Source organism: Urocitellus parryii, chromosome 10, assembly GCF_045843805.1.
Source record: "Urocitellus parryii isolate mUroPar1 chromosome 10, mUroPar1.hap1, whole genome shotgun sequence".
Taxonomy (NCBI): domain Eukaryota; kingdom Metazoa; phylum Chordata; class Mammalia; order Rodentia; family Sciuridae; genus Urocitellus; species Urocitellus parryii.
In genome coordinates this window covers 57,163,766-57,187,500 of record NC_135540.1, presented here as the reverse complement: position 1 = coordinate 57,187,500, position 23,735 = coordinate 57,163,766, and the positions used below count along the sequence as shown (strand labels likewise).

The following is a 23,735-nucleotide window of genomic DNA, read 5'->3' as shown; positions in this document are numbered from 1 at the left end:
CCTTTGATGCTACAATCTTGTTTACATCTGCAGGACAGGGAATTGCTTGCTTTGCTTGGACGCTCCCTCCACCCCCTTCTAATTCGAAGTAGTAATCGGAATCTAAATACAATCGCCATGGCCCACTCTTCCATTACTGCTTTGACGAGGGAAAAACCTGAAATCCACGTCTTAAATCAGCTCGGTGGTTTGTAGCCCCCCAGCACCCTGCCTCTCCGCTGCATGCCTAATGTATTCCCTGGTGATTCTGGGCATTAATTAGTTGTTTAATAGGAGTATGACTAAAAATGTAAAAGAAGGATTAGGAGCGTGAAACGTATGTCCAGCTCCTTCCACACACTCGAGGAGGGAATGAGAATCATTCTGTATCTTCTATTTCTCCAGGAGCCATTTGCATTTCCCACCAGCTGCTCACTTCAGCTGCACTGGCGCTGGGCGAGGCGAGGACCCAAAAGCTCTGAGCGGGGTGTCTGCAGCGGCCAGCCCTGGGGTTAACCAGGCCGGGCGGGCGAGACTCCAGACAGAAGGGGGGCGAGGGGAACGGGAGCTTCCCGGAGCCCCATCATCCCAGCCCTGGTTGCAAACCTCTGAGTCCTGAAAGTGGGGAGGGAGTTGCACGCGCAGATCTGTGCGTCTCTGCAGCGCAGCTCCTTTCCCTTTCCCCAGGTCCCTGCGCGTTTCCGAACCTTCCTGTCTTTAATTTTCGTACTCTGCCCACTTCCATGTGAGATTTTTCATCCTTGCCACCAGCTGAAGAAAGGCCGTTCTGCTACCAGCATCTCTTAATCTCTATAAAATGAAAATTAAAAAAAAAAAAAGAGGGGGGAAACATCGGCCCATTTCTCAGGAGGGTGCGACAGGCAGGAAAAATAGCCCAGGACAGGGATGAAAATGCTGTTCTCGAACCACCTTTGACAGTATGCTGCTACTAGATTTCAGTTGTGAGGCTTGTTGAAAGGAATTTAATTTTCTTGCCTCAGAAATATTTCAGAAAGCAGAAATAAAATTATCAGACAGGAAGGAAAAAAAAACATTTCAAATAGCATGTGGGTATTTTCCCCTTCATTACTTTTCTCTTAAATATCGCTGCTTTGAGTTTCCACTGGGTAAAAACAGAAAGTTTGCGTTTTCATGGATGTTAGGAGAAGGTTGGAAATGGCTTTCAATGTAGATCTCGTCAGTTTTCTTCGTGGCTAAAGAGGCTAACCCTTTCCACAAAATGAGTCCATCTGTCGACTGTTAGCTATTTCAAAGTGAAGGGATTTAGCACTCAAAACAAATTGAGCAAGTTTGTTTGCCTGTTTTTACTGCTAACTCAGATGAATTCAAAACACGGAGTAATTCAAGAAAATACAAAACATGTTCTAGATAACCTCTAATGTAAGAAGAGATCAGCAACTATGTGGTAACCCACCCATAGTTTTAAACGTCAGTCGTTTTGTAATGTATATATTTCATGCACGTTCTCCCAATAAGTCTATGTTTTCCTAAAATTGAGTGAATTGGTATATTGACTCAAAAGAGCAGTGCAGCTTTTAAAGGGTTTATTCTCTATTGGGGACCAAAGAGGAGGACTCTTGAATGGTGGGCCTCAGTTTTGCTCCCATGATGGGAAAACCCAAACCCGAGAGCTATGGCTGGTTTCTGAGACTTTGCAAAAACATACATTAACTGGACGCCCTTGAGATTGAAAGAACTTTGTCCCATATGCCTGTCAGAAGCCTTCGCACCTGGTCCTCCAGGCGAATCGTATTAATAGTCCTTCCACCCGAAGACAGGACTGAGCCAAAATATCCTGCATGCTACCAAAATACACGCCCTTATTGGAGTCAAGGAATAGGAAAATGAGGGTTGAGAAGTAGGGCACACTTGAGTTTGAGAATGGCCCCTCAAACTTTACACACTCTTGGCTTTTAGGGGCAAATGTGGAATTGAGGGAAGCTTCCTCTTTCTTCCCCTCCCCCATCCCGTGCAATTTAATACCATCCTCGCCAGGAACCTTAACCTCGTCATTTTAAAAAATGAGATATCCGTGACCCGGGGTGAACTTGTTGAGTGTAGGTACAGCAGACGAAATTCTAGACTTGGAGCGTCCGAGCCTTGTCCAGCGCGATCTTTTGGTGAACACTGGTCAGTCCGTGGCCGTGCCTACCTGCGCTGGGACACTCGGAGCGCTCCTGGTCCACTGCCTTGACCTCAGGCGGGGTGCCTCTGTCACACCGAGCCAAGCGTCCTGGCCTTCCTACCCTTATTAGCCTAACTCTTTTGCTCCCGGCTGCTGCCCCCCCCCACACACACCCCTTCTCCCTCACTCACCCCATTTTTCCAGATTTCTCCCTAGTCATCCCTTCTCACCCCACCCACTCACCTCCATTCCTGCCCTCTGTCAGTCTCTCACTCCCTCCCCCACTCGGCCTCTCATCGCTGCGACCTCTTTCTCCAACCCTGCAGGCCTAAAAGGAGGTCACACTCGCACACAGTCACACACACTCCCCACGCCTCTCCCCAAACAAACCCATGCACAGTGTCCTTTGTTCCATTTCGTGGGCCACCTTCCCTGTCCCGTCTTTCCAAGCAGTCCTGATTTACTCCCCCAGGAGTAGGTGTCTGTCTCCCCACGCCCTGGCCCTCCCCCTCTGATTTATTAGGGCTCCCGGTTTGGCGCAGATTCCTTTTTCTTCTCCATCCCATCCTCCCTCCCTTCTAGTCCTCCTTTCCACTGCGGGAGCGCGCGCTCCTTCTTCACAGTCAGCTCCTGTCGGAGCGCCCAGCCCGGCTCCCTCTCTTTTCGGCCTCCAGGCTCTTTCTCCTGCTCCGGACTCCTCGTCCGGCCGACCTCCCTTTCCCTCCCCTGCCTTGCTTTGCGTCGCCCCTGGCGCTCCCCCCCGCGCTCGCTGGAGCGCTGTGCTCGCTCCTTGATCGCTCGCCGCAAAGCCGGGTTCAGCCGCCCGCCCGCCCGCCCGCGCGCCACTGTGCTGTGGAGTTTGGTGGAATCTCTGCTGACGTCACGTCACTCCCCACACTGAGTCGGAGCTGAGGGAAGAGAGAGGGATGAAGAGGGAGGGAGGGGAGAGAGAGTGCGAGACCGAGCGAGAAAGCCGGAGAGGAGCAGAAAGAAATTGCCAGTGACGGCTAGATTTCGGAGGCCCCCAGCGCACTCCTGGACTCTCTTGGAACTTAGCACCCTCGGGAGCTCTGCAGTCCTCCCAGGCCCTGCTTTCAGGCGCTTTCCGTGCAGCCCGAGCCTCTTCGTTCTGGAAATCGTCCTGGGAAGCGGTGGGACGCGGAGACAGCAGCTTTCTCCCGGTAGCCGGTAAGTGGAGGCCATCTCTCCCCGCAGGGATGTGAGATAATGCAAGTCTGGAAATTTGTTCCACTTTGGAGAATCTTCACCGTAGGTGATTTGTGGCTCTAGGGGCTGCGTTTCCCCCGGGGTAAGGCAGTTGGCAAACAGACCTTGCAAAGCCTTGTTTCTTTCGTCCCCAGTCACAGACACTAACAATCCCTGTGCTGAAGTCGAGTGGGAAGCCAGACCATGGCTGGCATTTAAAACGAGGTATCTTCCCTGAAATCTCGGTGCCAACACGGCAGGGACAAATCCTCAGGCTGAGGATTAGCATTCTCAAGATAAAGGGCCTCGTACAAAGTTTCAGCTACTGGAAGATTAGCCTTCTTCCCATTATTACACTTTAGAAAAAGAGATTCCATCTTAACTGGCAGTTAGTGACCTCTCAGGCCCAAACGAATTACCTGGGAGCCAGGCCTAGATGCCAAGCTCGAACAATTACTTTGGATTATAAATCCTTTAAATTGATCACCAGTCAACTCCAATCTTGCACTTCAGGAGATACATTTTAAATGGACGCAGGGGAGGTAACTAGTATCCAACTGGAGTCTAAAGAAAAATAGATGACTCTAAACCGGAGAAATGTGTTCTTTTATTCCAGTTTAATCACCTTACTTTAAGAAACAATTTAGAAATCAGACTAGCATAGAGTGCTTTTTTTTTACCCTCTTTGTACAAGTATTGTCTTATTATAAAAAACTAAATGGAGAACACTTTTACTGTTATAAATAAAATTACAGGAGCTCACATTCTAAAATATCTTAATGAAAAATTAATCTGCTTTAGAGAAAGGTCCTTGCATTCCGTTTAGCCCATTAATCAAAACTAAAGATGGTGTTATCACATGAAATACCATTTTGGAGGAAATCCATCAAAATTCAAGTACCAATAATGTCAGAGAAACAAAGCACATGAGCAAAATTGAGGATTTTTGTTGATGTAACATGAAATAAGAATAGGATTACAATAATCAAACATTCCCGAAAAATTAAAATTTATGGAATTAAAATTAAAATTTATGGAATGTTGTACTTTACCTCAGCAAAACTGCACTTAAATTATTTAGGTGCTTTGTCCCCTAAATTGGCTATGTTTGTCTCCAGATATTCCTAAAGCATCGATATTAGTTTTTAAAAGGCTCACACATGGTAAAATATGGAACTGTATTAAGCAGTATTTTAATTTCCTTAAATGATTACCCACTGCAAATTAATTCACTGGCTAATCACACCAATTTGGTTCATTTAAAACACATGTTCTCCTGTTTATTTTTAAACTTTCCATTAAAGATATTGTTCTGGATTAACAAAGTAAATGCAAAGGGGAGAAATATGAAAAGTATTTAGAATTATTAGAACTACATTTTTTCCTTCAATTGCATTCTTGTGTCGATCAACAGAAATTATTTTTAAACAAACTTATATTTCTTAGAGCCTGCCTGTCTGCCTTGCCAGTGTGGTGCTGTGTGGTGCTCTTTCCTGTGGTCACAATGTAAAACACAAGTTGGTTCAAAACAAGACTGCCTAGCATATACATTCCAACAAGACATGAACTTTTGTGGTGAAAATAACTTCCCATCAGGAAAAGCCCCACATCCTCAATTTATGAGACTAGCCATTGATGCCAGTCCCAAAGTCTGGAAGCGAAATTTGTCACACCAGACTTGTCTTAACAGGGCAAGTTTAAGAATTAGCAGGCAGGAATCGAAGGTCTCTTTTAAATATTTTTCTTCCCCAGTAAATAGACTGAATCTGTCTATTAGGCCTGGTCATTATAAAAAGTATAAAATGCAGGTCTCAGGGCTTTTTGACTGCAAAATAAATCCTGAAGTCACAAGGACACGTAGGAGTGAGCTAAGGAACACGCCTTGACCTTCCTTTCAGTCCTTAGAGTGGAGCCCTATGAGTTCTTGAAGATTTGTTTTGTATTGCTTTGTTTGGTCTTCAACACTGAAGCACAGGGCTGGGGTGGGGGGGGGGGTCGTAGAATGTGTAATAATTGACTTTACACCCAACGACCAGATCTTTTTCTTTTGTATATTTCATTCCTTTAAAAAAAATAAAAACTATTTGCAGTTGCCATCTGCAATGCTCTGGCTACCGGCTAATAATGCAGCCAGTTCAGACATATAAAAAAAAAAAGATTATCGAAATGATGATGACATGCAAATTTCCCCTGAAATTATCATAAGTAAACATTTGAAGTCTGGACTAATAAAATCCCATCTGTGTTACTTCATATCGAGTTAGTAGAAAGCTGTGATAATGAATTTTGTAATATCTCACGAACAGACATCTCAATCAGGGACTAATCCTGTGATTTTACTGCAGAATCACTAAATCTGGAGCCGCCAAACTGCTACTTCTGGGCCCACAGGCCCACAAGAATCCGCAGAGTCCCCGCCCGAGTGCTCAATAGCTGGTGGGGGAACCACCAGGAGGACCCCACACACGATCCCCACGCTACCACACCGGGCAGCCCCTCCTCTAGGCCAGCGGCCCCTGGGGCCAGGCTCACTCTGGGAGAGGCTAAGAAGCAGGGGAAAAAGACCCGGGGTAGAAGTAGGCCCACAACTCCCTGCCCCGCCTCTGCCCCTCCGCCAGGCCAGCCCCGCAAAGCCCGCTCCCACCCCCAACCCCTGGCAAAGTGGGCTTTCCTGCCGCCAGCATACCTCAGGAGCCCAGGACCCCTCTTTTCATGATTTTTAAATGCTCGGTTGCCCACTTGATGGAGCCCTCGCCGCCCACTTCTCCTGGTTTGCCTGTGGCAAAGAAGGGGGTGCACGCTAAAACGCTTGGCTGGAAGCGCTGTGGTTGGAAATTTGAAAGATTTGGCTTGCCTGAAGGGGAAAAGAAAGAACTAGGGGGGCAGTTTGCCCTAGGGCTTTCTCCGTGCTTGGCGGGCAGTAAACCCTCCAGGAACGCTTGCTCTCCCTCCTCTGTTTCGCCAAGTCCACTCCGTTTCTCTTCTGTGCGATCTTAAATCATACTTTAGGGTAAATAAATGGCCGGATGAGTATCTCCAGGGAAAAGGGTGGCTAAATATGGAAAAATGGCTCCTGGTGGATGAGAGGCCCAAAGTCAGCTTGCTCCTGGAACACCCCAGGCCAAAAGTCCCTTCATCTCAGAATGTAGAAAACGGAGGGAAAGTGCTGTCTGGGACAGGAGCAAGTTGGCTTTGACGTTCTGCAAATGTTTATGGAGCTCCAACTAATGGACAAACACTGCAGAATGGTGGCCTTCCAAAAGAGAAAAGTCGTCTCTACTCGCTCCCAAATTGTGCTGAAGGTTGCTCTCCAACACAGACACCCTTGAAAGTAGTTCCACAGTCTCCCCTGAACTCTGTGGCTTAATGGGCCTCTTGCCTCTGGGGCCCATTCCCTGCAACTCCGTAGATAGCTGCGCTCCTGGTAAATATGCGGAGGTTTTAGGGACCAGGCTGGGCTAGAGATGCTGCTGGGCAGCCAGAGACTGACAGGTACGAGAAACATGTTTGAAGCGCAGTACCTAATGGGTGCATAACAGCTAGAATTGACGTTGACCTCCACACAGGTAGCCTCCTCTGAGCCTGGTAAGTTGGACGAACGCGCTTCTCAAAGCCCTCCTTCTCTTCTGTTTTGCAGATAACTGGGAATGGAGACCAACTGCCGAAAACTAGTGTCGGCGTGTGTGCAATTAGGTAAGAGTCCTTTTCTCCTGGCCGTGGACCAGTGTCCTGGGCCAGTGGACGGGAGACCGCGTCACTCAAGGGCGGCGAGTGGGCCCCGGCTCTGCAGCGAGGCCCCGGCGAGGGGCGATTTTCCGAGGGGCCCTCTAGACAGGAAGAAAATCAGAACCGGGGCGCCCACAGTGTCTCCTTTGGGAAGTTTTGGGGAGCGGTAGGCAAAGAGGATGCAGCTTGTTGCGTGCGGAAGGCCCTGACCCACTCTCCCGGTTGGAGCCGCGGGCAGCCGGGAAGGCGCGGAGAAACTACGCCGCTCTTCGCTGGGTTGCCAGAGGGTCTGGGGGATGGGAATGCCGTCCGCTCTTTTCTCTAACTGGGTCTTTGCTCTTTGTCCCTCTTTCTCCTCGGTCCTGCCTCGCTCCCCACCCTCACCCCCAACCCCCGGGCTCCTTCGGGCCACGGTCCCTGGCGTCCTTCTCCACTGCACGTGGGGCGGGCGCGCGCGCGCGGCCCAGGCGTGCAGCCGGCGGCCGTTGAATGTCTCTTCTCCAAAGACTCCGAAATCAAAAAGGTCGAGTTCACAGACTCTCCCGAGAGCCGGAAAGAGGCAGCGAGCAGCAAGCTCTTCCCGCGGCAGCATCCCGGCGCCAATGGTAAGGCCGGGAGGGAAGCTCAGGCCGCGAGCTGGGCACCCGCCTCCGGGACTCCGGGCCTCGGGTGAAGCGCAAGCAGACGAGGCCGCCAGACCGGGCGCCGCGGCTGCTTGAATTTAGACACTTAGCTTCTGGTTAGAACGGGAAGCAGCCGTTCCCAGGGACGTTAAATCCTTTCCTCAAATTATACTGCACTCCTGAGACCCAACACCTCTCCCTCTCCTCTCCCCCTGTGGTCTGATCCTCTCCACACTCCCCAGCGCACCTCGGCTCCTCTAGCTGGCGCCGAAAAGTGGTCCAACAGCGACCTCTGTCGCTCGTCGTGTCCCACTACGCGCAGAACCACCAGGGCCCACCCGGTCCCTGAGGCTTTCAGCCATGCCCCACCCAGGTTTGTGGGTGCGGAGTTTATCGCGGGAGGCAAGCACAGGAAAATTGTCTTGGCGAAGGTTGGCCTCGGCGGGTCGAGGTTCTGACAACAGCCCCGAAGAGCCTGAGGGCAGCCACTGTGCGCGACAGCTGAGGGTAGACTGGAGCGTGCGCCCTTGACGACGCGAACCTGCCTGTTTGTGCCGATTGCCAGGCCTTGGTTCTGGTGATGTCGTTGTTTGGCTAATTTCGCCCTGGACGCGTCAAGGGACATTGTCGCGCAAAATCTGTAGGCTCTGTGTAAAAGGTGTAAATATCTCTAACCCACTGTACAGTCCCTCGCTGAATGGAAATTTGTCATTTAATGTTGTGTCTGTCTGTGCGTGTAGGTGTATGTGTGTGTGTGTGTAAGGAGGAGAAGGGGACTTTCTTTGGGAATATATTACAAACTTAAATTTAGTGTTCTCCGGGCTTTCCAGGCTCCGTAATAAATAAGTACCTAGCCTTAATAGGTTGTTGACCTTTGATAGTGTGCGGAGATAAAGTCCCCCACAGCCCTCCGCCCCAACCCCCTCCTTCCGGATTAAAGTGTAAGGATACAAATGTAATGTGTGCCAGAGGGGGGCGATTTGGGACTCCAGTCATGTAAACAAACCCTATTCCTAAGGAGAAAACAAAGGCGCTTCACTTAGGCTTCTCCGTGTTTCCGAGGGGGGGGGGAGAAAAAAAGCATCGCTTGTTGAAATACAACGTCTAAAGCGATCTGAGCTGAAGCTCCAGGGTCCTTACTCTGCGCAGTATCTCCAGTCGTCCTGCTGGGCCAGTTAAACGCTCACTTGTCCGGGATTAACCCCATGGGGTTAAATGGGGGCAATGCAGAGATAATGTCGGGTGATTTCTTGTCATTAAGATTGTGTTAAATTCTTCTTCTGTTTGATAATCGGTCATAAAAATAAATTATTAGACCGGAGAATGTTTGGAATATGGTTAAAAATCAAGAGCAGCGATGACTCTCGGGGAGAATGTTTTGTGCAGGCGCAGCCCGGGCTCTGGATAGATCAGCTGAGCTCCCAGGTCTCGCTTCGTACGGGGCGGGCGGGCCGCCGCCTAGCAGAGGCTGACGTTTCTTGCACCGTAGTCAGGGAGACTCAACCTGTCTCCTCCCCACCTGCCCCCCACCCCGGGTCTCGTTGACCGGAGGAATGGCTTCTGAGGACAGGTGACCTCCTTACAAGCTGAGAGGAGAAGGACCCCCTTCCAGGAGAAGTCCAGAATGGGATAGGGTCCTCTCACATGGGCAGTAAGCTCTGAAAGCCGAGAGTCCTGCCCGCACAGGTCACAGGTGCCCCTGGGCATTCGCTTTCCATAATTAGCAAAAAATAAAATAAATAAAAATTAAAACCAAACAAAAACAAACCGGAAACCTAGAAATAATGAACGATTGTTTTCTTAACTACTATTTTCAGGCCCGGATTATTTTAGTGCAGGTGAAAGTTTCTTCCCCCTACACTGTCAAAACGTCTGTTTTCTACCTTATGGACCGAAGAGAAAAATTGCTGCCCAAACATGTTTAGTGCCACTAATTTGGGAGAGGCTTGTGATGGGAAGAAATGGGGGAAATTTTTTACTTTATTGGCTTTTAGGGAACTGGTAAAGAAAAATTGTCACATGAGAGTAGGCAAAGCAATAGCATCTCTGAAGGTTGCCAGAGCAAGTACCCTTTACTGATTATAAAGTGACAGGAAATCTGCAAACTCCTGACCAACCCACTTTTAAAACAAAAATATTTACTTCCCATAATTTTAAAAAGAAAAAAATTACAACAGCAGATGATTTCTTTTGAAGCCGTGATACTCTATCATTGGCACTATCTTCTCCTTTCCCCACAAGTACACATCATACCCTCCTTGAAGACTACAAATGCCCTGAAGAGGCAGGGTAGACCTCTGAGGGGCCCGGGTTCTGCGTCCCTTCCCCAGAAAGTCCCCTTCTTGATGCCCATTGGGGGGACCCCAAGCCAGGCTCAAACTCAGAAACCGGAGGAAGGGGTGTGAAGGTGACTAAAATGTCCCTTGATATCCAGGACTTGAGGGTTAAGAGAGGAATGGCTGTGGGAGGGGGTGGTGAGGAAGAGTTGGTAACTTTAGTTACTCCCCACAAAGGTGCAAGTGTCCGAAAGGGAACGTCGGTGTGGAACAGGGGCTCTTGGTTTTTCTTACCATGGGCATCCCCCCGAAAGGAACCCATTTTGCGGAACTCATAAGATGGCCTTGACCTTCAGGAAGGGGATTGACTGACGACTGTGGATGACTCCAAAAGTTTAGGGGTGGTGGCTCTAGGATCAGGACTGAAATCCAGCCTGGCCTTGCGTTTGGATGTGGGGCAGATACTTCACTCAGCCTCTCACCCCCAGCGAAGCCATTAATTTTAAAATAGCTTTGGGAGAATGGCTGGGCTAAAAGTGTGCCATGAACTGGTGTGCATAGACTTTCTCCCCCAGGTTGGGGAATTCCAAGGCCCCCTGGAATACCCAAGGCGCGGTACACACCTCCTTACTCTATGGCTGCTTGGTCCCAGGCTCTTTCCAAGGAGCCGGGTAAACTCTGACTTTCTCGGTGGCCGCAGCCTCCCCCCTCTGCCCCCCGTTCAATCAGCAAATGTTTGCCTAGCACGTGCTACGTGGACGCCTAATGTTCCCCCTGAAAGCAAATAATCCGGTTTTCCTTCGCGGTTATGAAGCGACTTTAATGCTAATACGGATTCCAGCGAGATCAGCTCAGATCGTCTCTAGCAAAAAGCAAAATGGTGGCGCTAGGGTGGCGATCTGGACCCTAAGTTGTCAGAAAGGGGATGTGGAGGGCTCTTACTGTGGCTAGGGGACAAGGGACAAGTGCTCACTGAAGGAGGCAGGAGGATTGAGGAAAATGCCATGAAGTAGGAGAGCTGGGTAAAGAGAAGAGTTTTCCATTTTCTTTTCTCCACCCGGACATCACCACCATCATCACCTCAACATCCAATCTGAAGCTTTTGGCAGAAGCTGTTCCTCTGCTTTGCGGTTTTCCCGGCCAACGGGGAAACTGTACCGATTGTCCAAATGTCGTCAATCCCTTGTGGATCCCCGCTGTCAAAAGCAGTGTTCACAGGTCGCGAAACTCGCTACTGACTCCTTACGCAAAAGTTTCTGGTTGGGCTGTTATTCCGCACCGCCCGCTGTTAATGTATGCAGCAGTTGTTAGAGCGACTCCGGGGAAAAGGAAATGTATAACGAAAGCTTATTCGTGAGCAGGAATATACTAATGGAACAATCTGATGTCTTCTTAATCCTATGTAAAAAGCTTTGTCGTCTTCCTAATATTGACTGAATGGGTAATTAATGGCTCTTCATCTAGGCGAATACCCTGTAATCCAAGATAGGCAAAAGACAACAAGCCCAAGGTAGAAGACAAAGGGCCCAAATGCAGCCGCATGTCCCTCCCCAGAGTCTCCAATTGGAAGTTTCCTCCTGGAGAAAAAGGCAGAAATGGGAGAATATACCTACCATTTCTAGGCCAAGACTTAACCACAGCACCTAGCTACCCATCTCAGTTCTTCACTACTCAACCTTTCCCTCTCCAGTCCTCTTTGCCTTTCTTCTTGAGCCTGATAGGTTGCCCCCCGTGTAGAGGATCTGCAAACATCTTTACCCACAAAGCCCCCATCTTTCATTTGGGGAAATGATCAATAACCAATGAGCAACACACAAGGTCCCAAAAGGCTCAGCTCTGTCCCAGGTTTCTTTCTGCTCTACAAGAATACTCTTCTTTTATAATCCAGTGCATAGAGCCTGTGAGGACTCAGGTAGTCCTTGAGAGGAAAGGGAAGAAATTAATGGAAGAAGACAGTGCATGCAAAATTGTGTATGTGTGTGTTAAAGAATCATCAGGATTGAAGATCTTCTTTGTGAGGATCTGATATGAAGAGTGCCCAAGATTCTCCCAGCATGTTTTTAACAGGATGACATTTTAATTTAAACCTTTAGAAGTAATATATTACTTGGGTTACTACAATGAGGTGGGTTCCTTTTTTTTTTTTGTCAGCTGACAGCTTTTAAAATATTATTTCGCTAGGGAAATAAAAGCTTCATCTCAGATTATAGGTGGGTATTTTTGGATTTATGTGATTTATGGTCACCATGACAACTAATGCTGAATGTTAGCTACCAGCATGTCTGGGAGAGAGAAAACAGAAAGAAGGGAGAGTGAGAGAAATAGAAAAGGGAGAGAAGGAGAAGAGAGAGAGAGAGAGAGAGAGAGAGAGAGAGAGAGAGAGGAGTGTTTTAATCCAGTTATTTTTTTAAGTGACTTCAGTTAACCCCTTGCCACTTCTTTCTCTCCAAGCCTGGATATCTGTGTTTAATCTCATACTTTCATTCATGCATTCATTCATTCTCTCTCCTCCATTCTTTTCTCCCCTATGCCTCTTACCGTTTTCTTTATTTTACTTCTTTATTTAAATAGCTACTTTCTAGAGATTAAATGAGCGCGTAGTAAACCTATAGCGCTACCAGACAAATTTGTGAGGAGACATTAGAGGCATATCGGTCTAGTCATTTCAGCACCTCCCCCCACCAATCCCTCTCTTCTCTCATTGAGGGTGGGGCTCCCACCCGCACCGAAACCCAACCCCGCAGCTAATCACCCCAAACTTGAAGAGGTTGAGTAACTAGAGTTTGTGGGACAGAAACATAGGTATCACTTGCAGGGATCCAGGGAAGGTGGGTGTTGCTCAGTCTATCTACGGACATCCGATGCGGAAAAGAATCCACCCCTTTTAACAAAGTAGCACTTCTTTATTCCATTTAGGGAAGAGAAAAAAAAAATCAGCCACGGAGAAGCCTTAAATTTCTGGGTTGTTTTCAAGGCTCTGGAGGAGAGGGAACCTCTTCTAGCTTGGTTTGTTTTCCGGGGGAGCCAAGCAGTGGAAAGAGGGGAGGAAGGGCCACTTCTTGGGCAGGGTGCAAGGTCTCCATCTGACCTCTGCGCCTCACACGGCCAGCGCACACACTCACCGCACATCACGTGGCTGAGAGCTGAGTCCGGGCGGGCCTCGTCCTTGAGCTGGCCTGGGCTGGGCAGGATTCCCGCCCCTCTAGGGCCTGACAGCTCAGGAAGATATCTAATTGAGCCATCTTCCGGGTGAGCTCTGAGGGCAGATTCTTTCCAAAATTCAGAAATCGCTTGGGTAGGTCCCAGCCCATACTCCGCCGCAACTAACGAGAGTGGCTGCCCAGCCCAACCGCTCGGCCCGATGGCCAGAGGGAATTTGCGCAACTAACACTAAAGAGTGTGAAATTAAATAAGACTTTAAGACTGGTAATCGGTGGCAAATACCAGCTCAAAACACGCCTGACCCCATGTCACACATTTCCCTCCTGGAGGGTCTCTCTTTGAAAGAGTAAGCAAGAAAACCCAATTGAGTCGGCCCCTGATATGTCTCCTAGACTCAAAAGCTCAAATCTGCACTAGGAGGAGAGACCAAGTTGCTTTTTCCTGGATTGAAAACTTATGTGATGGAGGCTGAAGTCGGAGTAATTTCTAGAGTCAATCAAGAAAATTCTAGCCAGAGATCACAGTTATGCTGAAATCACAAAATACATAATATTTCTTGATTTACAATTCTTTCCCATCTATGCCGCCAATGCCCGTGCATGCAGCACACAAGTGTGATGCGGATTAAATCTTCAAGCTTGCTCACCACTACCACCACAGAGTTTTCATTGAAAACCATTTCTTTGTTTCTACCACACATTTCCTTTTTCCCATCTAGACTTTTTATTTTGTTGTTTCCCTGTCATGGTGGAGTGAGCCCTGTTGGTCCTGGGAAGAATGTTACCTAGTCTCATCTGCTCAGAGTGTGTAAAGTAATTAAGAGATTTAGGAGAGGATTGAAACTCCGGCTGAAAAAATGCAAAGAAAACCCTCAATTTGAATCAATTGTTGGGAGTGGTGTGTGTGTGTGTGTGTGTGTGTGTGTGTGTGTATGTGTGTGAATGTATGTGTATACACACACATACATATATGTTTGACTTCATTTTTATTCTCCTCTTGACTTCAGTGGACCCACACAATTTTAATTCCTTATCTTTTTAGCTTCTCAGAGGCTTGAAGATCTCCAGCATTTTCAAGATCTCCCACACATTGGTACTACCACTAAGTTGCTGTCACTTACCCTCGGGTTTTTCACCCACTTTGGAGACTGTTTGAGGTCCTTCACATGTGTGAGTTCACCATGATGAAAATTCCATTAGAAGAGCAGAGCAACCAGAACTTAAAGAAAAAAAAAATCTGTGGGTTTAATGAGATGGGTTTGAAAATCTATATGGCTCTGTGGAGCTTCTCAGTTTTGTAGAATAAGGAGTTTTGAAAAACACCCCAAACCTAAAAAAAAAAAAAAATGCACCTTCGGGGTTTGAATCTTGAAACTAGGAAAAGAGTATGCTCACTACAGTAGGTTTTTTTTCCATCCATTGATGTGATAGAGTCTCTTCATGAAATGAAGTTTAAGGAGCATGGTATTGTGGGGTTCATAGATATGCTGAGGTTTAAAGAAGAAACTGGGATATGATTAGTAAACACATTGGGCAGAAAAGAACTGGAATCATATTGACTTTGTTATAGGTCATTGGCTGACAGTGCAATGGAAGAAAATATTTACTTTACACATATACTTTATGATCTTGGGGGAATTAGAGGAAATTCAATAAGAAAACGGCTAGAAACATTTAAAACCCTTATTTAAAAGACTTAAGCAAATTAGAGTCTTATCAGATTAAAAACCACTACAAATGTAAGAGCATTGTCTTCAGTGAAACGCTGTGGGGTCTGAGAAGGAGATTCTCCGCCAAATCTCAGGGATAAAATGCGTCATTTAAGCACTAGATAATGAGCAGAATGTAAATTAATTTAACCTTCTTTACCAACAGGCTGCTGGTGTAATATGTATAATTTAGTGATAAGATTGCAGGACCTAATATAGCTGGATGTATGAGCCTCAGTTAATGCAGACCTGTCACATGGGGATGTGTTCTGTGAGCAGGTGTGTGCATGTGTGTGTGTGTGTGTGTGTGCGCGCGCACGAAATGGGGTAAAGTGGAATAAAAGGTTAAAACCAGAAAAGCTGATTTAAAACTTACTATGAAGAAAGTTCCTGTAGTAGCTAAATTCATCATAGTACAGGATGATACTGGTGGGAAGAGACTGAAAAACTATTCTCATTTGGTTCCTCCGACTGCCCTCAATTGTATTTAGATTGGGGGAGATAGGGTTGGAGGGTGGTCAGAGCAGAGGAGGAAGATATGTTGCAAGAAGATTTGTAGTCAGCTTCATCTGCTCAGTCCCAGACTGAATAAGTTTCCCAATCTTGTGAACAAGGACAAGAAGGGAGTTTTCTGAAGATACCTCATACTAGCATTGCAAATCATTGACTGTAATGTCAAACAAATACACATTCAGGGATGATAACACTAACTCCACAATAAAACAATCGCCAATGCAGAAACCCAGGGGAGATTACTTTGTGTTCTTCAGCTGACCTAAGCTGGGGGACAAAAGGACTTTTTTTTTTTTTTTCTTTGTGGTGCTGAGGATGGAACTCAGGGCCTCTCATGCCAAGCACTCTACTACTGAGAGCTATATATCCCCAGACTGACAAAAAGGACTTTCAAAAATTATATTCAATATTTGAATTTCTTACTTTAATTTAGTTGGGAATGGTGCTCTAAAAAGTTGATGACCACAAAGGTGATTCTTGTTTTCTTTTATGTAAATGAATAAGGCTTTGCTTTTCCCAGTTGAGCATTCCTGTAGGCTTTTCCCCCTCAGCCCACATACTACCGCCCCTGCCTGCTTGTACTTTAATGATTGAAGACAGGCTTGAGCTCCCTAGGAAAAGAAAATGCCAAAAATTATCCTTGAAATTGGTTATTTGACAACATTTTTTAATTGTATGGAAATTCATTACAGCATATTTTATATATAATTAGCTCAAGGTTGTTGATTCTACAGGCTTTATGGATTTGAATCTGATTGATAATAAAGTAAACAAGAGAGTCAAATTTAAAGCATGGCTCTCTCGGGTTAGGATGAGCTTAATACAGTATACAAGGAATTTGAAAGATCTAGGATATGTGTCTTAATCAACGTTAAGTAGAATGGATAAGCTTTCAGCATTTTGAAAACGCTGGGTTAGGGTTTCTATTCTATTGTGTGTTGTCTGTCTGGGGACTAATAAGCATTACAGAGGACGTGATCTGAGGCGACTTTTCATTCTTGTATAAATCCAGACTGAACCACCAAGCAGTAGTTCGTTTAAAGTCAAGGTAATTTTCTTTTGACGGGTCCATTTTCTTCTCGATTTCTAATTTATTAGCCTGCCTGTTCAGGGCTCTGTCTTTTTTGCAATTAAAGTAAGGCTTCTTCAGATTAGCGCGGCATTCACCTGACAGGCAGTTTGGAAAATTTAAGATCAGAACGTGGATTTGTTGATGTTTTAAAAACATTTTATAGTTTTAGGTAGCATGTCTCCTTTCTATACGGGGCAAGAGGGGGGGTGTCTGTCTCTACTTGAAATGGAGTAATGAGACAAAAGAAAGGGAAGTGCGGTGCCTTGTTGATCTTGTACTTTTCAGTCCTCAACATCAACCTTTCTCCCAAGTCTTTGACTCCTACCCTCATCTCTGAACCTCAGGATCCTAACTAAAAGTCGGATCGCCTTTGGCGGGGCAGGAACAGAATTCCCAGGAGCGTGCCTGTGTAGACCCGGTGGGCATAGCAAGAATTAGCCCGGCCCCACACTGCTGATAGGTGCAGACAGGACAGTCCCCTCAGCCGCAGCTCGGGGCCTCATGATTGGTGTGGAGTCACGTCACTCCCGCCCCTCGAAGGGTCTGGAGGAGGCGGAGGCGGAGAGGGTTGGGGAGGGCCGCTGCAGAGTGACGTCTCGCCACCAGGAAGCCCGCCTCTGGTTTTAAGATGTTAGGCCAACTGAGAAGCGCGGAGCCGCAGATCTTGTCCGTCGCTTGCTTGGGTGCTTGGAGCTGAGCTGCGGCGAGGCCCGGCTCCAGCTCGACGGCCAGAAGGGGTGTGCTTGCGCTCCGCGGAGGGTGTGCTCAGAGGCCGCGTCGCTGCTGTTGCCGCTGCCGCCGCCGCGGGGGATCTAATATCAGCTACCTGTCCCTGTCACTCTTGACACTTCGCTGTCAGGGCTGCGCGCGAGGGGCGGGCAGAGAGTGATCGGCGTTAGCTTTCCTTATTGGAGGGGTATTTGGGGGAGGGAGGGAGAAAAGAAGGGGGTCTTTGCACACTCTTGTTTCACTTTGGAGCGTGGAAGCCTGCTCCCCAAAGACGCTCCGAGAGGTGCTCTCCTGCTCACATCCCCATGTTTCCGTTTGCCCTCTGACTTTCGGCTGCCGGATTCTTTCGCTTGAGCCTTCCGAAGGAGACCGGGGAGGCTTGGTTCCAGGATTCAGCAGGGGTTGCGACCCCTGACTCTGCCTGCAGCTGCCACAAGGGAAACTACGCGCCTAGAGCGCAACTCAAAGTGCGCAGCGGCGACCACGGGGGCTCGGCGGGGCGGTAGCCCAGGACTCGTAGGGCGGCGCGTTCCCTCGTCCATGAACTGCATGAAAGGCCCGCTGCACTTGGAGCACCGAGCAGCCGGGACCAAGCTGTCGGCCGCCTCCTCGTCCTCCTCTGGTCACCATCCCCAGCCGTTAGCCATGGCTTCGGTCCTGGCTCCAGGTCAACCCCGCTCCCTGGACTCCTCCAAGCACAGGCTGGAGGTGCACACCATCTCCGACACCTCCAGCCCGGAGGCCGCAGGTAAGGCGCCGCGCCGCCCCGCGGACACTCCAGAACAGCAGCCTGCGCGCCGCCTGGTCCCTCTCGACCCCAAGGAAGTCAGCCCCTCCTGGGGGAGGCGTGGTGGGAGTGGTCGTTCTGCTTGCTGGCCGCAGAACTTCCGGAAGCCGGGGTTCTGATGACCCTGTCCCTTTTTCATTTTACCTCCGCTGGCCTGGTTCATGTGGCCGCGCAATTCTGCCGCTACCTCCCACCACCCCCCCCCACTTCGTACACTGGCTTCCTTTCTGTTTCCTGGATCACAAAAGTTCCAGCATCTCCATTCAAGGACGTTCAGAGGCCACTCCACCTCTGTCCCTGTTTTCTCGGCTTTCAGCTCCTTAGAAAAGTACTTCTGAAACCACTCAAATGCTCCTTGCGAAGAGGCACCCCCCACCCCCACAAAGTATTGGCGTACCTGGGAACCTAATGAATCCCAATAGCTACTTTTCCTTAACTTCCAAACTGCATCGAAAGCTGAGGGGGGTCTATAAAGACGCGCGCAAGTGCACGCGTCCGGGGAGACTTGGTGTGGCTGCGTAGAGGTGTGTAAATATACTTGAAAGCACGGGCTATAAAAATGAATGTGCCGCCTTGCTGAGATAAACATGTAAATAAAACGTGCGGCGCTTGGGGGGAGGGGAGGAGATGGGGCGCACACACCCACAACTTTCGTCTGCACACCCCATAGATGCAGCGCTCCCTGCAGCGCGGAGTCGCTGAGCACGAACCCCTCCAGCTGCGGGCAGCCCAGCTCTTTCGCGGCCTCTGCCGCCGGGTCCGGTTGGAGTCTGGGGGTTGCAGGTGGGCAAGCTGACCGGAACCTTTGTGTGTATCGTTTTCAGAGAAAGATAAGAGCCAGCAGGGAAAGAATGAGGACGTGGGCGCCGACGACCCGTCCAAGAAGAAGCGGCAACGGCGGCAGCGGACTCACTTTACAAGCCAGCAGCTGCAGGAGTTGGAGGCCACTTTCCAGAGGAACCGCTACCCAGACATGTCCACGCGCGAAGAAATAGCGGTGTGGACCAACCTTACCGAAGCCCGAGTTCGGGTAGGAGCAAGCTCCAACTCTGGGAAATTAGGGGAGGGCGTTGTTGAGCTGCAAGGCCCGCAGACCGGGGAGCAGGGAGGAGTAGGGAAGGCAACTCTGCCCCGCGGGGCGCTGGTGGGGAGCAGCTTTGCAAAGGCCTAGTGGCTGCCGGTGTTGCAAGATTACAGCTCCCCCTTCCGAGGCCGAGCTGCCTGCCTGGCGCAGGCGCTGGGAGCTACACCGGTTCGCTGCGGTGCCCTGCGCCCTCCTAAGCTGGGCCGCGTGGGCATTCCTCTGCAAAGGGCATTGTGTTCCCGGATTGCAGTCGCCAGACCAGAGCTAATAAAATCCCTCCCGGTCAGGAGCCGTTAACAGGCTCCAACCTGTGTGCCTTTAACAAGGAAAACCCAGCCAGACACGCAAGGGTTGGCCCTCCCTGGGAAACCTTCACGCCCGGCCTGGCTCAGCCATTTCTTTCTTCGGCTCGAGTTCTTTATACGGTCTTTTCGCCGGGGTATGGCCATTTATGTCTCTTTCAGACCCTATTCCCTGGTTTTGTGATCCTGGGAAGCAAAGTGTTATACAGAACTACTATCCTGCTAAATTCTCTTATAAGAGAAGTGAAAAAAGAAGACTTCAAATTTGGTTTATTTATCTTCTCTCAGGAGTTGAACTCTTTGAATACTGATACAACCCTCTACCAAATTACAATCATAGTTTTAGGAAAAGAGCTTACCTTAACTTTGAAGCAAATCTGCACTCTATGGATTGGCAAAAATGAGCTTAAATAAATTACCCAATAGCAACATCCTGGTTTGTGCTGGTCGGTGGAAAATTCCAAAATTGTTAGGATTCTGGAAGCGGCAAGCAGAACCAAGCAGCATCCAGAAGTTTTGCTGTTTAAAATGATTTTTTAAAAAGTGTTCTGGGTAGAAAAATAAAGTCCTCATAGCAAGGAAAACAAAAATAAGAAAACGTTAGGTAACAAAAACGGCGGCGAAAAGAATAAAAACCAAAATGTGCTTCTAAGCAAGAGGGAATGACGACACTCCTAGGAGGCATTTGTGCAGGGAATGAGGCTATGCTGGTAGATAAAAGAGCCAGGATGAAGTTTGATAGAGTTTTACTTTAACTGCCCGGAACCAGAGCTGGGACTAGGGCCGCGTGGTTTTGCGCGAGGTCAGTCTTCCATTAGCCTTCTTCAGCATCAGGGGAACGGGCCTTGCACGTACCCTTCTCGCCTGGACAAAGTTCAGAAGGCCTAGGGTAAAAATGGCACGTAATTAATATAAAAACACAGTTTGTGGGGTTCCTGGCATTCTTCGGAAAAGTCCTTCTCCCCCACCCGCTTTTCCATAGCCCCTCCCTTGTCCTCTGCAGCCGCTGCGCACGGATCTTGCTCCTTCCAGCTGCCTCCTTCCAGCGGCTGCTAGTTCAAGCCAAGTGGGAGTGAGGCGTGCTTTTTATAGCAGTCGGGTGCAAAGAGGAAGGGGGATAAAAAGGAAATCGAGAAAGAAAGGGAAAAAGCGGATTAGGTGGCTGGGACCCGCGGAGATGTGTAATGTGAAACATCACCGGTGTCAGCTCAGAAATCTCGGGCCAGGCCTCACTCCAATACACAAAAGACTCCGTCTGGGGCGACTGGTGGGCGCGATGTGGATTGGAGCGAGGTTGTGGCGGGGCCACCGGACGCGGGTGGGGGCTGACTGGCCTGGCCGGCCGCCTGCAAAACCAAAGGGTAGCGTCGGGTCAGGCCTGGGGTGGTCAAGGCACGCCTGAGGGGCCTGAAATGGGCGGAGTGTGAGACGAAGCAGAACCAAGGAAGGGGATCGAGAGACCGTCCCGTTCTGGGTTCTTGGAGTTTAAGGAGCAGATTGAGAAGGTGGTCCTCTGCTTTATGTTTGGTTGTTTTTCTAGGCGAGGAAGAGTGTCGCATTCCGGTTCTTGTTGAAGGGGCTCCTTCCAGGGGATGGGGACCACAGTGGAGATCCAAGAGGGGAGGGAGGAACTGTGCGGGTGAAAGAGCGGGTACTCCGGTGCCCTCCCACCCTCTTGTCCTCGTCACTGGGTCTGAGGCTTTGGAGTAGAAGCAAATTTACCAGGTGGTCTGGGAAGGGGTGGGCAGTCGGCTGACCCTCCTTTATTTCACAGTAAGAGTTTCTGGCCCCTGAGGAGGGTCTGGGTTCGTGATCAAGCGGCCCACAGCCCGCTAGACATGGCGGCCCAGCTCAGAACCCATGCTCACAGGCGGGAGCTGGCTGGGCCTCCCGGCTCTGACTGCGGCTTGGGGCTGGAAACAGTGCGGGCCTTGGCGGTGTGGGGTGCCTGGCTGCAGGGGTGCGTCGCGCACGCGCGTCTGGTGGAGGGTTGGCCTCTGGTGTTCTCTGTGATCTAGCTTTTATTAATCCCCACTGTGGCCTCTGTTTGCTCCCTTACCCTACCGCGCCCAGGTTTGGTTCAAGAATCGCCGAGCCAAATGGAGAAAGCGGGAGCGCAACCAGCAGGCCGAGCTGTGCAAGAATGGCTTCGGGCCGCAGTTCAACGGGCTTATGCAGCCCTACGACGACATGTACCCGGGCTATTCCTACAATAACTGGGCGGCCAAGGGCCTCACGTCAGCCTCCTTGTCCACTAAGAGCTTCCCCTTCTTCAACTCAATGAACGTCAATCCCCTGTCGTCACAGAGCATGTTTTCCCCGCCCAACTCCATCTCATCCATGAGTATGTCGTCCAGCATGGTGCCCTCCGCGGTGACGGGCGTTCCGGGCTCCAGCCTCAATAGCCTGAATAACTTGAACAACCTGAGCAGCCCGTCGCTGAATTCCGCGGTGCCGACACCCGCTTGTCCTTATGCGCCACCGACTCCTCCGTACGTTTATAGGGACACGTGTAACTCGAGCTTGGCCAGCCTGAGACTGAAAGCAAAGCAGCACTCCAGCTTCGGCTACGCCAGCGTGCAGAACCCTGCGTCCAACCTGAGTGCTTGCCAGTACGCAGTGGACCGGCCCGTGTGAGCCGCGCCCACTGCGCAGGGATTCTAGGACTGTGCGGGATCGGGCAACTCCGCCCTTGAAAGACTGGGAATTATGCTAGAAGGTCGTGGGCACTAAAGAAAGGAAGAGAAAAGGCAGATATAAGGAGAAAAGGAAACCACTGAATTAAAGAGAGAGCGCCTTTGTTTTCAAAGGAAAGTCCTCAGTGTCTGACATCTTTCACTAGAAGTATTTCCAACAGTTGCAAGGACACATACACAAACAAATGTTTGACTGGATATGACATTTTAACATTACTATAAGCTTGTTATTTTTTAAGTTTAGCATTGTTAACATTAAAATGACTGAAAGGATGTATATATATCGAAATGTCAAATTAATTTTATAAAAGCAGTTGTTAGTAATATCACAACAGTGTTTTTAAAGGTTAGGCTTTAAAATAAAGCATGTTATACAGAAGCGATTAGGATTTTTCGCTTGCGAGCAAGGGAATGTATATACTAAATGCCACACTGTATGTTTCTAACATATTATTATTATAAAAATGTGTGAATATCAGTTTTAGAATAGTTTCTCTGGTGGATGCAATGATGTTTCTGAAACTGCTATGTACAACCTACCCTGTGTATAACATTTCGTACAATATTATTGTTTTACTTTTCAGCAAATATGAAAAAATGTGTTTTATTTCATGGGAGTAAAATATACTGCATACAAATTGGTCTGAATTCTTTCTCCCCTCCTCTGTCACCTGGCCGAGGTGTCTCAGTCACTGCCTCCTAAACAAACTAGTTTCCTCTGCCTGCCAGTAAAACATACAAGGTGGCAGTACTTATTTAAATTTGGTAGAAATAAATTATAGTCCTGCATCAGAAATTAAAAAGAAAAAAAAGTGGGGGAGAAGACTCCTGGGGCTGGGGCTAGGGCTGGGACGAGGGGGAAGATGGCAAAGTCTGGTCTTGTCTTTCAGATTTTTCTTTGGCTTAAACCCAGAGGATTCCATTATGCTAGAAACAACATAAAAGAAGAAGAAAGGTGAAAGAAATATAGACACATGACTCTCAAGTTCACCCCAACAGAGGAGAAACTGCACCTCCAGTCAATTGTTCTGGAGAAATGTGTATGCATGTATACATGTATCATTTATATACATTCCTCTTAAGAGGAATATATCTATAATAAATTTATGTGGAAACACCTCCAGTTCAAAATATTTAGGCCTCTGCGTTTATCTTTCAGGCTTAAGTAGAGAGATCCTTCATGTTATATTGCATTACTATTTTCAAATCCTGTGGATACATGAAAAGAAACAAAGACCATTTCTAATAACTGCAGCCTTTCAGTTTCTCAAAGAGCCCAGGGGTTGAGAGGTTAGAGTGGAGTTTCCTGAGACTTGTCGAGCAATATGTAGTTGAGGCAAAGGTCATGCTCCCCGTGTTTTGTTTTAAATAATATTGACCCATTAATTCTAAACCTGCTTGTTCCTGAAATTATACAGGATTATAGTTTGCAAACTGCAGGACAATGAAGCAAATCAAGATGAATTACAGCCCTGGCCCTCCCTCCCATCCTCTGACATCTAAACTGGGAATGAGGTCGCTGAAAAAGTGTTTAAAAGAATTTTAACCACCCACACTTTCTTTATGGGTGCTTTTTAGATCTCTCTCTTTTTAAAAAGTGAAATTTGATTTCTTAAATAGTAGCAAATAGGACTTATTCCCAAGGAATTCATCGCCTTGGAGCTAGGAGAGTTATGGGGGAGGAGGAGGACTGCTGAGGTCTTTTGTTATTCTTGTCACCTCCACC

General features: G+C 48.4%; 1 protein-coding gene across 4 annotated transcripts; it reads left to right on the top strand.

Moving 5' to 3' along the window:
* Positions 1 to 2,991: 2,991 nt before the first annotated feature.
* Positions 2,992 to 22,809, top strand: Pitx2 (paired like homeodomain 2). 4 transcript variants are annotated; one of them, XM_026410629.2, is made up of 5 exons: positions 2,992 to 3,313; positions 6,969 to 7,024; positions 7,525 to 7,662; positions 18,752 to 18,957; positions 21,387 to 22,809. In XM_026410629.2, the coding sequence occupies exons 2-5, from the start codon at positions 6,979 to 6,981 to the stop codon at positions 21,948 to 21,950; spliced, it is 954 nt and encodes a 317-aa protein (XP_026266414.1). In that variant the 5' UTR covers positions 2,992 to 3,313; positions 6,969 to 6,978; the 3' UTR covers positions 21,951 to 22,809. The 4 variants fall into 4 exon arrangements, with proteins under 4 accessions (XP_026266414.1, XP_026266415.1, XP_077659283.1 ...); XM_026410630.2 differs by having other exon boundaries at positions 2,993 to 3,313; positions 7,564 to 7,662; XM_077803157.1 differs by lacking the exon at positions 7,525 to 7,662 and having other exon boundaries at positions 2,996 to 3,313.
* The last annotated feature ends 926 nt before the right edge of the window (positions 22,810 to 23,735 follow it).

Excerpts from the sequence above, each read along its gene's own strand:
- Pitx2 (XM_026410627.2), top strand. The coding sequence starts at position 17,681 with ATGAACTGCATGAAAGGCCCGCTGCACTTGGAGCACCGAGCAGCCGGG. Across the intron at positions 17,889-18,751 it reads CTCCAGCCCGGAGGCCGCAG|AGAAAGATAAGAGCCAGCAG; the intron begins GTAAGGCGCCGC and ends TATCGTTTTCAG. Across the intron at positions 18,958-21,386 it reads TTACCGAAGCCCGAGTTCGG|GTTTGGTTCAAGAATCGCCG; the intron begins GTAGGAGCAAGC and ends TACCGCGCCCAG.